Source organism: Mobula birostris, chromosome 13 (genome assembly GCF_030028105.1).
Source record: "Mobula birostris isolate sMobBir1 chromosome 13, sMobBir1.hap1, whole genome shotgun sequence".
Lineage (NCBI taxonomy): Eukaryota > Metazoa > Chordata > Chondrichthyes > Myliobatiformes > Myliobatidae > Mobula > Mobula birostris.
In genome coordinates, this window is record NC_092382.1 from 50,464,611 (window position 1) to 50,480,252 (window position 15,642).

The 15,642-nt window shown below is 45.9% G+C and overlaps 1 protein-coding gene and 1 long non-coding RNA gene across 2 annotated transcripts in view; one reads left to right on the top strand and one right to left on the bottom strand.

Annotated features, from left to right (window-relative positions):
• LOC140207931 (uncharacterized) overlaps positions 1-15,642 on the top strand; it is a 139,298-nt gene that overhangs the window by 3,983 nt on the left and 119,673 nt on the right. Inside the window, 2 exon segments of the mRNA XM_072276469.1 lie at positions 671-799; positions 8,334-9,499. Of these exon segments, the coding sequence (XP_072132570.1) occupies positions 671-799; positions 8,334-9,499 (1,295 nt within the window).
• On the bottom strand, positions 9,501-15,625 carry LOC140206832 (uncharacterized). Its single transcript, XR_011888405.1, has 3 exons — positions 15,459-15,625; positions 10,226-10,459; positions 9,501-9,620 (listed from the first exon to the last, which is right to left on the bottom strand). It is a non-coding gene; the product is annotated as an uncharacterized lncRNA (long non-coding RNA).

Here is a 15,642-nt window from a genome sequence, read left to right on the forward strand (position 1 = left end):
TCACTGCGGTTCTCCGCCTTGCTCTGACCCCTCTGACCCCTCAGCCCCTTACGGACGCGACTAGTCACTAAAATGTGTCTGACTGTCAGGGCGTTGAACAGTAGTATTAACACGAACGGGTGTGATGGCGTTAGGACGGTAGAAAACCACCGATATCCCCCCCCCCCCCACCCGGGATCCGTATCGTGGCCCGGCTTTCGAATACAGTCCCAGTTGATCACTTTCGCGGGACGATATATAAAGAAGTTAGACATATCTTTAAAACAGAGCAGAACGCCGGTTGTTGTCAGAACCACAGCCGCAGTTTTCCCGGTGCAATATTTTATTTTCCACTTCTGGCAACAAATGGCGACAAACCGATCAAATGTAAAAGGGACGGTAAACCAGACCGAACAGTCTGTGACTGCCTCTCCCAGGACAGAGATCACACTGCACACGGGGGTGATGTCCAGGAAAGTCCGGGGAAGTAATAATAACCGACCCGCCACAATATCACCGCAAAAACGATGGTCAGTAATCCGCCGCTGCCGTGGCCACCAGGTAGCGAGTGGTGCGGGTGGAGAGGCCGCACTTTCCCCGGGACAGGATCACCGTCGCCACTAAATTCACTGGGAAACAACAGAGAGAGCGAGTGAGTTGCTGTCTGTCCGCTCCGTGGGTCTCGGGGCAGGGACATGCTGGAAATGGAGAACAGCTCATTCCCGAAGGTTTAAAAACGCGGAAGGCGGCGATCGCCGGCGCCTCAAAGGTGCCGATGCCGGGAGAAACGTTCCGGTCCGGGGCGCTGCACGGAGAGCAGGTTTCGGGAAGGAGGCCGGGAACGCTTTGGAAAATTAGTGTAATTCTCTGTCCATCGGGTTTCTGACTGATATGCAAAGCCGGGAAAGCCTCGGCAACTTTCTCAGCGACAATGATTCCCGCGATCCGGTCACATCTGTTCACACTGTCCGGTACCGCTCAGCCCCGCTGTCTCCGACTTTCCATGGACAGTTTCCAAAGCTCGTTGCAGATTTACTTCCCCCGTTCACAGGCATCGATCTCCTCCTCGGCTTCCGCCCACACGGACCCGGCTCGGCTCGCTTATTTTAAATTCTGCAAGTACTCTTCGCCGCGGCTCCTTCACACTCTGTCAGGGGATCGGATCAAAAAGATCCCGTGTTGGTTTTATTTAATATTCTCTCTGACCCGAATTACTGCAGCGTTACTCTAAATGTTCCAGTGCTGATGGTCCCGAAGCGGAGTGTCGCCTGTAACTTACCCCGTCTGACCTGTATCGGACCCCGCTGTGTCGGCTCTGAACTCCCGCTTCACTCCATCGATATCAGGGCGTGGAAACAAACCCCGGGAAACAAAAACCCACAGACACCCTTATTTAATTTTTCCAAACTCCCGAAACCCTCGGGTCTAATATACAGTTGGTTTCATTTTCAGGATATAAATATACATTTTTTTGTCAATAGTAGACTGAGGAATATTTATTTGGTCCATCAGCCAAATTGTTGACAGTTTGGGAACAACTGGGCTCCAAGCACCGGTCCCTACAACACCGACTGGGACATCTTGCAGGCCCAAGAAGGGTCGTGTTATTCCAGTGGCCACACATTGTAATTTCACGTCCCATTCCCATTCTGATATATCTGTCCACGGCCTCCTGTACTGTCAAGATGAAGCCACACTCAAGTTGCAGGAACAATACCTCATATTCCGTCTGGGTAGCCTCCAACCCTATGGCATGTATATTGACCACTCTAACTTCCGTTCATGCTCCTCTTCCCCTTCACACCCTATCCGTTATTTATGTTTTTAAAATATATTTGTTATTTTCCCCTTTTTTTCTCTCTCTCGTTTTTCTCCCTCTCACTATAACTCCTTGCCTGCTGTCCACCCTCCGGGATTCCCTCCCGCCTTCTCTCTCCCCAGGCTTCTCCTCCCAAGGTCCTCTCCCTCCTCCAGCCTCGTATCCCTTTTGCCAATCAACTTTCCAGCTCTTTGATCCACCCCTCCCCTCCTGTCTTCTCCTGTCATTTTGGATCTTCCCTCTCTCCCTCCTACTTTCAAATCTCTTACTATCTCTTCTTCAGTTTCTCCTGACGAAGGTCTCGGCCCGAAACGTCGACTGTAACTCTTCCTATAGATGCTGCCTGGCCTGCTGCGTTCCACCAGCGTTTTTTTGTGTGTCTTTCTTGTTCCTCCGAATTGTTTTGAGCTGTGAAATTGTTTTTATCAGAAATAACCATGGAGACTGAAATTTTCTGTTGAAATGTTGTCCTTCACCCACTGACGGGCTTTGTAAACTTTTAACAGTGTAGTAAAGTCAAAGGATTTGTGTATGTGAATCACAAACACAACAGCCCGTAAGTTCCGCTGTATCTGTCAGTTCACCAGCGCTTGAATGCCGCCGATCCTTGAATGTGGAGGCGGAGATGCTGGAGAAGACAGCGCCCACTCGCTACAAGGAGAGCCCGATCACGTGTCCATGTCCGTGATCTGATTGGATACATTGCCATGACGTTGCTAGCAGTGTGATGTCATTCACTGTCTCTCAGTTTGGAAGGGATTCAGTCGGCCGTCGCAGATACACCAACAGCTTCGCACTGGGAAGCGGCCGTTCACCTGCTCCGTGTGTGCGAAAAGACTCATTCAGTTAACCCACCTTGTGTTGCTCCGGTGAGTTCACAATAAATAGAGGACACATTTCTGTCCGGAGTGAGCAAAGAGTTTTACTCAATCATCCCAGCTGCTGCAACATCAGCAACTTCACATCAGGAAGGAAAATCAGTCCTGGGAAAAGCCTCTGGCTATCCACACAACCAATGCCTCTCATTATCTTATACACCTGCATGAATTTCCTGCATGATTTTCTCCAGACGGAATAAGACGATGGGCTCACTGTGGTTTTCACGTTCTTCGGGGCTCCGGACTAAGGCGGTTAAACTCCTCCTTCCCTGCTCTTTTCAACTTTTGGTGTCATTTTCACTAATTTCAAAGGACTGTGCCTCAGACAGCTGGGTTGTTGCAATGCACTGCTAAAGTCTGACAGCAGACTAACGAGTGAATCTTCGATGGAGCAGAGTCAGAAACTCTGTTACCAGCCTGAGTCAGGACTTTGGGGCTCCAGGAAGAGATGGGAACTAGAGTTTACAAGGAGGAGGAGGAAGAGGAATCAGATCAGCAGGATGCGGCTAAAATGAAAGATCAGAAACATTTGGAAACTGGTTGATCGAAAAAAAGTGTTTAATTTCTGCAAAATACTGGTGGAAATCAACAGATCAGGCAGTCAATGCGGAGAAGAATAAATGGGCAGCGTTCAGGCCGAGCCCCTTCAGCATGCATTGGCTGTGTACTCCTCTGCTTAGTTGCTGCCTGAACTGCAGAGTTCCTCCAGCATTTTATGTGTATATGTCTGCATTTCCAGCAACAGCAGAATCTCTTATGTTTTATATCTGCATTTGTAAGAAAGTTCTACTTTGGCATTAAACACGCGGAAAGTTTGCTGATATTAATTGTATTGTTTTAAGGGAGTGCTTTCTGCGTTAAAAGAGGTGCTGAGTTTTCTACACAAAAAAAACTGGGGTTTGTACTTGGACCGGTGCTTGCAGAAACTTTCAATGGCACCGTGATTAACTTGAAAGCTCAGCGTAACAGCTTTCGCTGTCGCTGAAGCACCGATCGAATGCGCAGGCGTCAGGGTTGCAGATGGTCCCGAATATCACGCATGCGCAGTACACAAAAGGCCTCGGATATCGCTGCTGGTAAGTGTTTCTGCGTGCGACCGTTTTCACCACCGACTGAGGGGCAATTGCTGTGAATCCGGACACTATGACCCCGCAATCCCGGGACAGTCCTGTTCTCTTCCCTCTCTCAGCCCCACGATCCCTACCCTGACCCCAGGGAGCTTCCGGCTGATGAGGGAATGGGAGCCGATGGATCTCTCAGACAGAGCTGAGCTCCAGCTGTCTAAGTGCAATGATTAGGAATTTGGAGAAAGGGAACAAAATCTTTTACATCACCAGTTGAGAAAATCACCTTTGTTCTACCTCCAATCACAAACAAGAGAAAATCTGCAGATGCTGGAAATGCAAGCAACACCCATAAATTGCCGGAATTCTGCATTAGTACACTTTTCCATAGATGCTGCCTGGCCTGCTGAGTTCCTCCAGCATTTTGTGTGTGTTGCTTGTTTCACCTCATCTTGTTCTGGACCTTTCTACCCGTGAGGACATGTTTTGACCCATTCACTCTGTGAAGATAATGATATCAAACACCTTTGTCCTGGGCAACAAATAGCTTTCACATCACAAATGTGCCAGACTCCAATGAGACAGACTACTGCGCCTCCCTTTATATTCATTGGCATTACCATCAATGAGTTCACCACATTTGGGGGAGGGTTCAGGGGAAATATTTATGTACAATACAGAAACTGGTGTTACCTGTGTGTATTGCGGTGATGCAAAAGTTGCTGGACAATTTGCAACTGGGAAGAAGTGTAGTGATATGTGGAAATCTGACTTCTTGAAGCGTATTTTAGCAAGCAAAGCACATATGGACAATGTGCAAAAGCTCTGGTGAGAAAATCCTTCATTACCCATTACAGGCCTGCTACATAGGTTGTGTGAGAGTGCAGATGAACTCGATCAAACCCGGAGGAGATCAAAGTTCCTATTGACAGTGATTTGCCAGCTGTTAAAATGAATACCACTCTGTATAAAATTCACTGTGCACGTTGTCACTGGGTGAAAAATGCACAGTACAAGATTTATGTGCACACTGGTTGTTACAAATTACAGGTGACATTGGTGGGAAGGTGGGGAGACCTCCAGTGTCCCTGATGCCTTCACCTACAAGATGTGCATCCAGCTACAGCTTGTAACCCTTCACTCTAAGGAGTTGGAGCTGGAAATGAATGAATTCTGGATCATCCGGGAGTTTGAGGGGCTGGGCGATAGCTATGACATGAAGAGAGGTGATTTTCACCCAAGGTGCAGGACACAGGAAACTGGGTGAGCATCAGGAAGTGGAATGAGTTTTAATAGCCATCGCAGAGTACTCTTGTGGTCATCCCCCACAACAAGAGGTGGACCACTTTAGAAACTGTTGGGGGGATTACCTGGCAGAGGAAAGTCAAAAGGGTGATAGGGGATTTGTTAGTTAGGGAAACAGAACAAGAGTGGCTAATATCCTAGTGGTAAGGCTTGCTAGTGCTAGTGTGGGGGGAGGGGTGATGTGGTTAACAAAAGTTGTAGGGGGAAAGGGAGCCAGAATGACAGAACAGATATTGGAGAGGGTGAATTAAATTGAATTTATTACATACATCCTTCATATACATGAGGAGTAGAAATCTTTATGTTATGTCTCTGTCTCAATGTGCAATGTGTAATTTATAATAAATAGTTTGTACATAGGACAGTCAATATAACAGAGAAATCAATTAATTAGTCTGATGGCCTGGTGGAAGATGATATTCTGGAGCCTGTTGGTCCTTTTGCTGTGGTACCTTTTCCTGAATGTTAAACAGCAGGAACAGTTTGTAGTTGTGTGATTCAGGTCCCCAATATCCTTTGGGCCCTTTTTACGCACCTGTCTCTGTAAACGTCCTGAATATTGGGATGTTCACATCTACAGATGCGCTGGGCTGTCCGCACCACTCTCTGCAGGTTTCTGCGAATAAGGGAAGTACAGTTCCCATACCAGGCAGTGATGCAGCCAGTCAGGATGCTCTCAATTGTGTCCCTGTAGAATGTTCTTGGGATTTGGGGCTCCACCACAAACTTCTTCATCCATCTGAGGTGAAAGAGGTGCTGTTGTGCTCTTTTCACAACACAGCCAGTATGTACAGACCATGTGAGATCCTTGATGATGTTTATGCCAAGGAATTTAAAGCTGTTCACCCTCTCAACCCCAGATCCACTGATGTCAATCGGGGTTAGCCTGTCTCCATTCCTCCTGTTGTCCACAATCAGCTCCTTTGTTTTTGTGACAATCAGGGAGAGTTTGTTTTCTTGACACCAGTCAGATGTTGTTCAGACGTCACATAGAGTAAGCAATCAAATGTTCGAGCATGGTGCAATGAATGTGCAGAGCTGTGTATATCACAATGCATGAAGCATTGTACGAAATCCAGAGGAGCACAGGACAGGGAATTCTGATATTGTAGCCATTATTGGGACTTGGTTGCATGCAACAGTCTGAGGGATTTAGAGGAACAAATTTGTAGAGAGATCGCAGACCATGCCAAGAAACGAAGGTTGAGTCAGTAAGTGATTTTAACTTTACATATATTGACTGGGACTCCCATACTGTCAAAGGACTAGATGGGGTAGAGTTTGTCAAATGTGCGCTTAGTCAGTATGTAGAATTCCTGATGTAGAAGTGTGCAATGAGCTGTTAGGAAATGATCCAGGGCTGGTGACAGAAGTTAGTGATCATAATGCCATGAAATTCAAAGTAAAGATAAAAAAATAAAGGTCTGGACCATGGGTTGAGGTTCTAAATTGCAGAAAGGTCAATCTTGATGGTATCAGAAAGGATCTGACAAGTGTGGTTTGGGACAGGCTGTTTTCTGGCAAAGGAGTACTTGGTAAGTGGGAGGCCTTCAGAAGTGAAATTTTGAGGGTGTAGAGTTTGTATGTGCCTGCCAAAATAAAAGTTGAAAGGTAACTGGTGCAGGGAACTTTGGTTTTCAAGAGATATTGAGGCCCGGGATATTTTGTTCCTCGAAATGCCTCAGACTGTTGGGTGCTACCAAAACTCATTAATCAATATCATAATTCCATGCCCTGAGCCCAACTGACTTTTCTTTAGTCATCTGCTGTAGGTTTCTAAAAGCTTCCCAATAGTTTTTGCTCTATATTTTGCCATCCCTTTGGCTTTTCTGTTGGTTCGGCATCTCATTTCAGCCACGGTTGTGTCCTCCTGCCTTTCCAATGCTTCTTTTGGATTTATCGATCACTCAGCTCCCGAATTGCTCCCAGAAATTCCAGACATTGCTGCTCCATTGTCACTCCTACCTCTACCCTTCCAAACAAGTTTGGCCAGCTTCTCTGTCATAGAAACATGGAGAAGTTCTGTTCGGAAACAGGCTATTTGGCCCATTTAGTCAATGCCAAAAAAACATTTAAGTTGTCTAATGCAGCTACCTGCACCGGGACCATTGCCCCCCATACCCCTACCATCCAGACCCCCATCTGAACTTCTTTGAAATGGTGAAGCTGACCTCATATTCACCACTTGAGCTGGCATTTCATTCCACACACTCACGACCATTTCAGCGAAGAGCTTTTCCAAATATTCCCGTTAAATTTTCACCTTCCCCACTTCCCCACAACTTCTGGTTGTCATCCCACCGACCTCACTGGAAAAAGCTGCTTGCATTTACCCTATCTATACCCTCATAATTGTGTATACTTCTAACAAATCCTCAAAGCAATGCATAATTTCCTTGTTTATGTTCAGAGCCTTATTCAGATGTATAAGATGATGAGGGGCATTGTTTGTGTGGATAGACAGAGTTTTATTCCCAGGGCTGAAATGGCTAACACGAGGGGCCATAGTTTTAAGGTACTTGGAGATAGATACCGAGGGGATGTCAGGGGTAAGTGTTTTACACAGAGAGTGGTGGTAGTGTGGAATGCACTGCCGGAATTTGTGCGAGAGGGTTTCAGTAACTGTGGGGCCAGGTCACAGATTGGAGATGACAGAAATGCCCCATTCTTACAGAGATAGGAAGAGCATCAGAGAATTTGATGGTCATTACAGATACCAGCACTGTGCCCAGTTAGATGATCTCTCCTTCCAACTTGGGTTGAACTTCACTGTAACAGCGTGATATCAGATCACACCTTGACAACTCAAGTGATGTCATCTGAAATGTCGTCCTACACCCATTGATGGATTTTGTAAATCTTTTTACAGGTTAAAACTGACAAGGAATTTGTCTACGGGAACGTTGAACACAACACGCTAGTTTTGCTGTCTCTGTCCAGATATTTAAGAAGTGGAGCAAAGGATTCACTCGATCATCCTTCCTGCTCAGACTGTGGGGAGGGATTCACTCGCTCATCTGACCGACTGGCACGCCCGTCATCTTACACGGGTGAGTTCCCACTCATCTGCTCAGACAGTGGGAATGGATTCACTCAGTCATTTCAACTGAAGGTACATCAGCAAGTTCACACTGGGCAAGGCCATTCACCTGTTCTGTGTGTGAGAAGGGATTCAGTCAGTCTTCCCACCTGTGGACGCACCAGTCAGTTCTCACTGGGCAGAGGCTGGTCATCTGCTGAATTTGTGGGGAAGGATTCACTCGGTCATCTGACCTAATGGCTCACAAGCGAGTTCACACCGGGGAGGGACGGTTCACCTGCTTGGACTGTGGGAAGGGATTCACTTGCTCATCTAAACTGAAGGTACATCAGCGAGTTCACACTGGGGAGAGGCCATTCACCTGCTCAGACTGTGGGAAGGGATTCACTTGCTCATCTAAACTGAAGGTACATCAGCGAGTTCACACTGGGGAGAGGCCGTTCACCTGCTCAGACTGTGGGGAGGGATTCACTTTGTCATCTCAGCTACTGAGACACCAGTTAGTTCACACCGGAGAGCTACCATTCACCTGTTCAGACTGTGGGAAAGGATTCACTCGGTCATCTCAACTGAAGATACATCAAAGAGTTCACACTGGAGAGAGACCATTCACATGCTCAGTCTGTGGGAAGGCATTTGCTCGGTCATGTCAACTGAAGGCACATCAGAGAGTTCACACTGGAGAGAGGCCATTTACCTGCTCAGACTGTGGGAAAGGATTCTCTCAGTCATCCACCCTAATATCTCACCAGCGAGTTCACACTGGGGAGCGGCTGTTCACCTGCTCGGACTGTGGGAAAGGATTCACTTCATCATATCAACTGAAGGTGCATCAGCGAATTCACACTGGGGAGAGACCGTTCATCTGCTCAGAGTGTGGGAAAGGATTCAGTCAGTCATCCAACCTACAAGCACACCGGTCAGTTCACACAGGGGAGAGGCCATTCACCTGCTTAGTGTGTGGGAAGAGATTCACTCGGTCATCTAAACTGAAGGCACATCAGAGAGTTCACACTGGGGAGAGGCCATTCACCTGCTCAGACTGTGGGAAGGGATTCATTCAGTCATCCACCCTAATGGCGCACCAGCGAGTTCACACTGGGGAGCGGCCGTTCACCTGCTTGGAATGTGGGAAGGGATTCACTTCATCATCTCAACTGAAGGAACATCAGCGAGTTCACACTGGAGAGAAGCCATTCACCTGCTCAGAGTGTGGGAAAGGATTCACTCAGTCATCCCACCTACAAGCACACCAGTCAGTTCACACTGGGGAGAGGCCGTTCACCTGCTCAGACTGTGGGAAGAGATTTACTTGGTCATCTCAACTGCAGAGACACCAGCAAGTTCACACTGGGTAGAGGCCGTTCCCCTGCTGTGAATGTGGGAAAGGATTCACTCAGTCATCTAACCTTGTGTAACTCTCGCTTCAGCTAGCAGCTTAATATAGGGGGTGATAGCCCCCCCAGCCGAGCCAAACTTAAGAAATCTCGTTTGGGAGGATGCTGCGTGATCTGTCCCCTGTTACCATCAGTACCCTGAAATAACAAACAGACAACAATATGTGATTAAACAATTAAGCTTTATAATTCTTACTTTGACTATATGGTTAGCGAAGAACAAAAAGGGCCCACTCTCTCCATTCGCATCTTCTCATCTCTCGCTGGCAAAAGACCACAAAAATCTCTCTTCCAGACTCACAAGAAAGAACATTTCACTCATTGGATTGCTCCGCACTCCAAAACCCTGTTATCTCTAGTTGTAACCTAAACATTGCTGCTACAGAGAAACCATTACCTCAGCAGTGAAACACTGCACCGAGGCCGTTACATTAGCAGTGAAACCTTACAGCATGTTACACTTGTGACATACTGCTGGGTTCACACTGGGGAGAAAGTTTCAATAAGCTGCATGCTGGATATTTGTCCATCACCATTGCTGAATGCAATTTCGAGACTGACTGTCGGTGCTGAACTCTGTAATTATTGCTGCTGCTCACCACACCCAGTCCTGCACCCTGGTCACTGGGCATGGGAGGAGTTTCTTCTGCTGCATATTCACCTTTAAAGGGACTGCATCTGAGACAAATAAATCAGTTCTATTTTAAACTCTGTGTCAGGGACTTAGTGAATTTATAACTCACCTAGTGTTCAGTAGAGAGTCAGCTCAGGCTGGCTGGACCCTGCCAGTGATTCTGTTCCATGACAGTCCTTTTAAGTCCTCTGCTGTTGTTCATCTCTCGCTCTCCCTGTGGGATGGGTTCCAAACAGTCACCACTCTGTGGGTGAAGAGGTTTCCCTTGAATTTTCTGCAGGCTGAACAAGTCGAGCTGACTGCAGTTCTATCTGAGATATCCTTCGCCTCTCAAATCTCTGGGCTGAGGAAGAATGACATTGGGAGTTAACCTCCTTATTCAGGGCTCATTTCCACATTACATGTCATTTTCTGTGCTTCTAAAGGGTTGTTAGAAAAAACCACTGTCCTCTAAAGTCTGAAATCAGAATGGGAAACCATTAGTTGGATGTTCAACAGAGCAGGGTTAGAAACCAGCGGCAGGTCTGCACAGGGCAGAGTTTGAGGCTCTGGACGATGTTCAGGGTAAGAACGTATGATGAGGAGAAGGGAATCAGCAGCGGGGCGTGGCAATGAATGACAGAGTAGCAACATTGGGAAGCTGATTGACAGAGAAAATAATTTGGTTATCTGACTAGTGACGCAAACAATGCCTGTGGTGAGGTGCTCCATTGGTCGAGGAACGTGTGTGTTGGGAATGGTTTTATCTATTGAGGGAGTTGTTCCCACTTGTTTATCCTGTAATATTATATCTGAATGGTTATTATGGATTGTCCTGTCTGAAATAATGTATTGATTATCATATAATTTGTAAGATTTTGACTCTAAAACCGGACCAGGCTTGAATTTATGGTGCCTTTATGAAGTGATGGAGGGCATTCATGAGTTTGTATTTTAAAGCAAGATTTAAATATATACTTAGAAGTTTTATCTGACTGTTGTGTGATTTTTTTTTCATGTGTGTTCTTTCCAAGGTAGTGTTAATCTAAATGGGTTTGAGTGTAAATAGTCTTTTCTAAAGTTATTTACCTTTGAAATGGATTGAAATGGGACAAAGATATTTTCACTTTAAAAAAGCTAATGTTGGTATTGATGAAAGTGTTTATTGCCTTCGTTGTATTTGTTAACTATTGAGCTCTGTTTGGCAAGAGTTTTTTTAAGCCTTGAACTAAATTTTGTCAAAGTTTTTCCCTATTTCGCACTACTTTCTATTTTCTTTGCTTGTTGATATTCCAGATACGTGGGTATCAAGAGTCCCGAGGAAGGGTCTTGGCCTGAAATGTTAATTCCCATCCCTCGATGCTGCCTGACATGCTGAGCACCTCCAGCACTTTGTGTGCAGTTCTCTAGATTTCTAGTATCTGCAGGTCCTCTCGTTTCCCAGATACATTTCTTGTAAGAACAAGCCAGTATTGGGGTTGTGTGTGGCTCTGTTTGTAAAATATTAAATAAAATCATTAGAAAGAGGTGGCATAGGGTTGGAAGGTGTAGAATCTGTGGGTAGAATTAAGGAGCAATAAATGTAAAAAAAAATCCCTGATGGGAATTGTATGGAGACCTCCAAACAGTAGTAAGTGTGCGGTCCACTGATTACACAGGGAGGTAGAAAATGTGTGCCAAAAGGGCAATGTTACAATAGTCATGGGGGATTGTCATGCAGGTGATTAGGAAAATTAGGACGGTGTTGATCTCAAGAGGAGGAATTCCTGGAATGCCTACAAGATGCTTTTTTAGAGCAGCTCGAGTTTGAGCCCACTTGGGGCTCAGCTATTCTGGATTGGTTGTTGTAATGAACTGGTATTAATGAGGTCACTTAAGTTCAAAGAACCCTTAGGGGCAAGTGATCTTAATATTATCAAATTCACCCTGACCTTCAAGAAGGAGAAGCTAAAGTCAGATGTGGAATAAAGTGAATTAGAGATGCATGAGAGAAAAATTGGTCAAAATTGATTTAAAAAGAACACGGGCAGGGATGAAAACAAAGCAGCAATGGCTGGAATTTCTGGAAGCAATTCGGAAGGCACAGGATATATACAAACCCCATTTCCAGAAAAGTTGGGATATTTTCCAAAATGCAATAAAAAACGAAAATCTGTGATATGTTAATTCGCATGAACCTTTATTTAACTGACAAAAGTACCACCGTGAGAGAGTCCAGTTCCATCCCCACAATATCACTCGCCTTACGGAAGAGTTTGTTGATTCTGTTGGTGTCTGCTACCCTCAGCCTGCTGCCCCAGCACACAACAGCAAACATGATAGCACTGGCCACCACTGATACGTAGAACATCCTCAGCATCGTCTGGCAGATGTTAAAGGACCTCAGTCTCCTCAGGAAATAGAGACGGCTCTGACCCTTCTTGTAGACAGCCTCAGTGTTCTTTAACCAGTCCAGTTTATTGTCAATTCATATTCCCAGGTATTTGTAATCCTCCACCATATCCACACTGACCCCCTGGATGGAAACGGGTCACCGGTACCTTAGCTCTCCTCAGGTCTACCACCAGCTCCTTAGTCTTTTTCACATTAAGCTGCAGATAATTCTGTTCACACCATGTGACAAAGTTTCCTACCGTAGCCCTGTACTCAGCCTCATCTCCCCTGCTGATGCATCCAAATATGGCAGAGTCATCCGAAAACTTCTGAAGATGACAAGATTCTGTGCAGTAGTTGAAGTCTGAAGTGTAAATGGTGAAGAGAAAGGGAGACAAGACAGTCCCCTGTGGAGCCCCAGTGCTGCTGATCACTCTGTCGGACACACAGTGTTGCAAGCACACATACTGTGGTCTGCCAGTCAGGTAGTCAAGAATCCATGATACCAGGGAAGCATCCACCTGCATCACTGTTAGCTTCTCCCCCAGCAGAGCAGGGCGGATGGTGTTGAACACATTGGAGAAGTCAAAAAAACATGACCCTCACAGTGCTCGCTGGCTTGTCCAGGTGGGCGTAGACACGGTTCAGCAGGTAGACGATGGCATCCTCAACTCCTAGTCGGGGCTGGTAGGCGAACTGGAGGGGATTTAAGTGTGGCCTGACCATAGGCCAGAGCAGCTCCAGAACAAGACTCTCCAGGGTCTTCATGATGTGGGAGGTCAATGCCACCGGCCTGTAGTCATTGAGGCCGCTGGGGCGCGGCGTCTTCGGCACAGGGATGAGGCAGGACGTCTTCCACAGTACAGGAACCCTCCAGAGCCTCAAGCTCAGGCTGAATACATGGCAAAGTATTCCACATAGCTGACGGGCACAGGCTTTGAGCACCCTGGTACTGACACCATCCGGTCCTGCAGCCTTGCTTGGGTTGAGACGTTTCAGCTGTCCTCTCACCTGTTCAGTCGTGAAGCCCACTGTGGTGGTTTTTTGTGGGGGTGGGGTATGGTCATGACAGCAGGGTGGGGGACTGTGAGGAGGGGTAGGAGGGGAGAGTGGAATATGTGTTGGTTGGGAGCCGAGAACAGATGGCTCTTGTGGGGGATGGGCAGGGGTCACAATGTCAAATGTTAAAGAACAGGTTAAGTTCATTGGCCCTGTCCCCACTGCCTTCAGCTCCTCTGTTGTTAGTTTGCCGGAACCCAGTGATGGTCCTCATCCCCCTCCAGACCTCTCTCATGTTGTTCTGCTGGAGTTTCCACTCAAGCTTCCTCCTGTACATGTCTTTAGCCTCCCTGATCCTGGCTTTCAGGTCCCTCTGTATTGCCCTCAGCTCCTCCCTATTTCCACCTCTAAACACCCTCTTTTTAGCGTTCAGGATGTCCTTAATGTCCTTTGTCACCCATGGCTTGTTATTTGAATAACAAAGGATAGTTCTCGTCAGAACATTGCAGATGGATTGCATAGGTGAGCTAGCCAGTAATATTAAAGAGGATACCAAATTTTTCTTCAAGTATTTCTTCTCTTGTTCATGTGCCTTGTGCGTTACACACATGGGCGAACATGGCTCTCCACCTTGAATGATCCCTCGCAGCGTCAGTGATATCTCGCACACTTAGATCTGTTAGTCCTTTCACAGTGTCCATATATTTTCTTCTTTGCCTTCCTCTACCGTGTTTCCCAGGCACATGGACTTGTAATGTGAGGCATTCTATTTCTGATGACATGGCCCAGGAATTCAAATTTCCTCTTATTTAATGTTCTCATGAAATATCTTTTTGTATGGGCACGTTGGAGTACTGACTCATTAGTTACCCTGTATGATATTTTCAGCATTCTTCTAAGAAACCACATTTCTGTTGCTTCTAAGTTTCTTTGGAGTTCTGGTGTAAATGTCCATGTTTCAGAAGCATACTGCAAGATTGACCAGATGTAACATTTTAGTAGCCTAAGTCTTGTTGTCATAGAAATGTGTCTGTTGGTAAAAATAGGTTTCATTTTTTGGAAGTTGGTTTTGGCAATGGCAATTCTTTTTGTCTCTACTTTACTTCTACCATCTTGTGATATAAAACTACCAAGGTAATTAAAGCTGGTCTTTTGTTCAATCTCTTTGTTTCCTATGTACAATTGGCAGTTGGGAGTATCCTGCTGTTTTGATATTACCATACAGTTTGTTTTTATACAGTTGATGGTTAGACCAGAATCTGCACTTCTTTGGACTACTTTGTCTAGGACGATATGTAGGTTTTCTGCAGCACTTGCTATTAAGGTGGTATCGTCTGCATATCTTATATAGTTGATGTTAATTAACACCTCCAATTTTATCCCATCTAGGTCTTCTATTTCTCTGAGAATCATTTCACTATAGGTATTAAATAATTCTGTTGAGGCAACACATCCCTGTCTAACTCCTCATTGAATTTTAGTCCAACTGCTTATATTACCATCAATTTTCACTACCGCTGTTTGATTCCAATATAAATTTTGAAGCAGTTGTTGGTCCCTTCAGGTACATGCAGTGTAAAAGAGAGGCAGAAGTGGATATCGGACCACTGAAAAATGATGCTGGAGAGGTAGTAATGGGGTGGGGGTGCAAGGTGATGGCAGATAAACCGAATAAGTATTGTACATCACTCTTATCTGTGGAAGACATTGGCAGGAATATGGAAGTCCCAGATGCCAGTGGTCAGAAAGTGTAGTTACTTTGCTCGGGAGAAGGTTCTCAGGAAACAGAGATGGCCTGAAGGTAAATAGGTCACCTGGACCAGATGGTGTACACCCCAGAGATCTGAAAGAGGTGGCTGAAGAGATGTGGAGGCATTAGCAATGATTTTTCAAGAATCGTTAAGGAAATTATATCCTAAGAAGTTTTTTCCTTCACTACTCCCCCTCTCCCAGTTTCACCTATCACCTACCACTTCTTCAACCGCTCTTACCCCCACGCTTCTTCCTCTGACGTCTCATCTTTTTTTTCCCAGTCCTGATGAAGGGTCTTGGCCGAAACATTGACTGCTCACTATTTCCCATATATGATGCCTGGCCTCCTTGGTTCCTCCAGTATTTTGTGTATGTGTTGCTTGGATTTCCAGCATCCACGGATCTTCTCCCGTCCTTGATAAA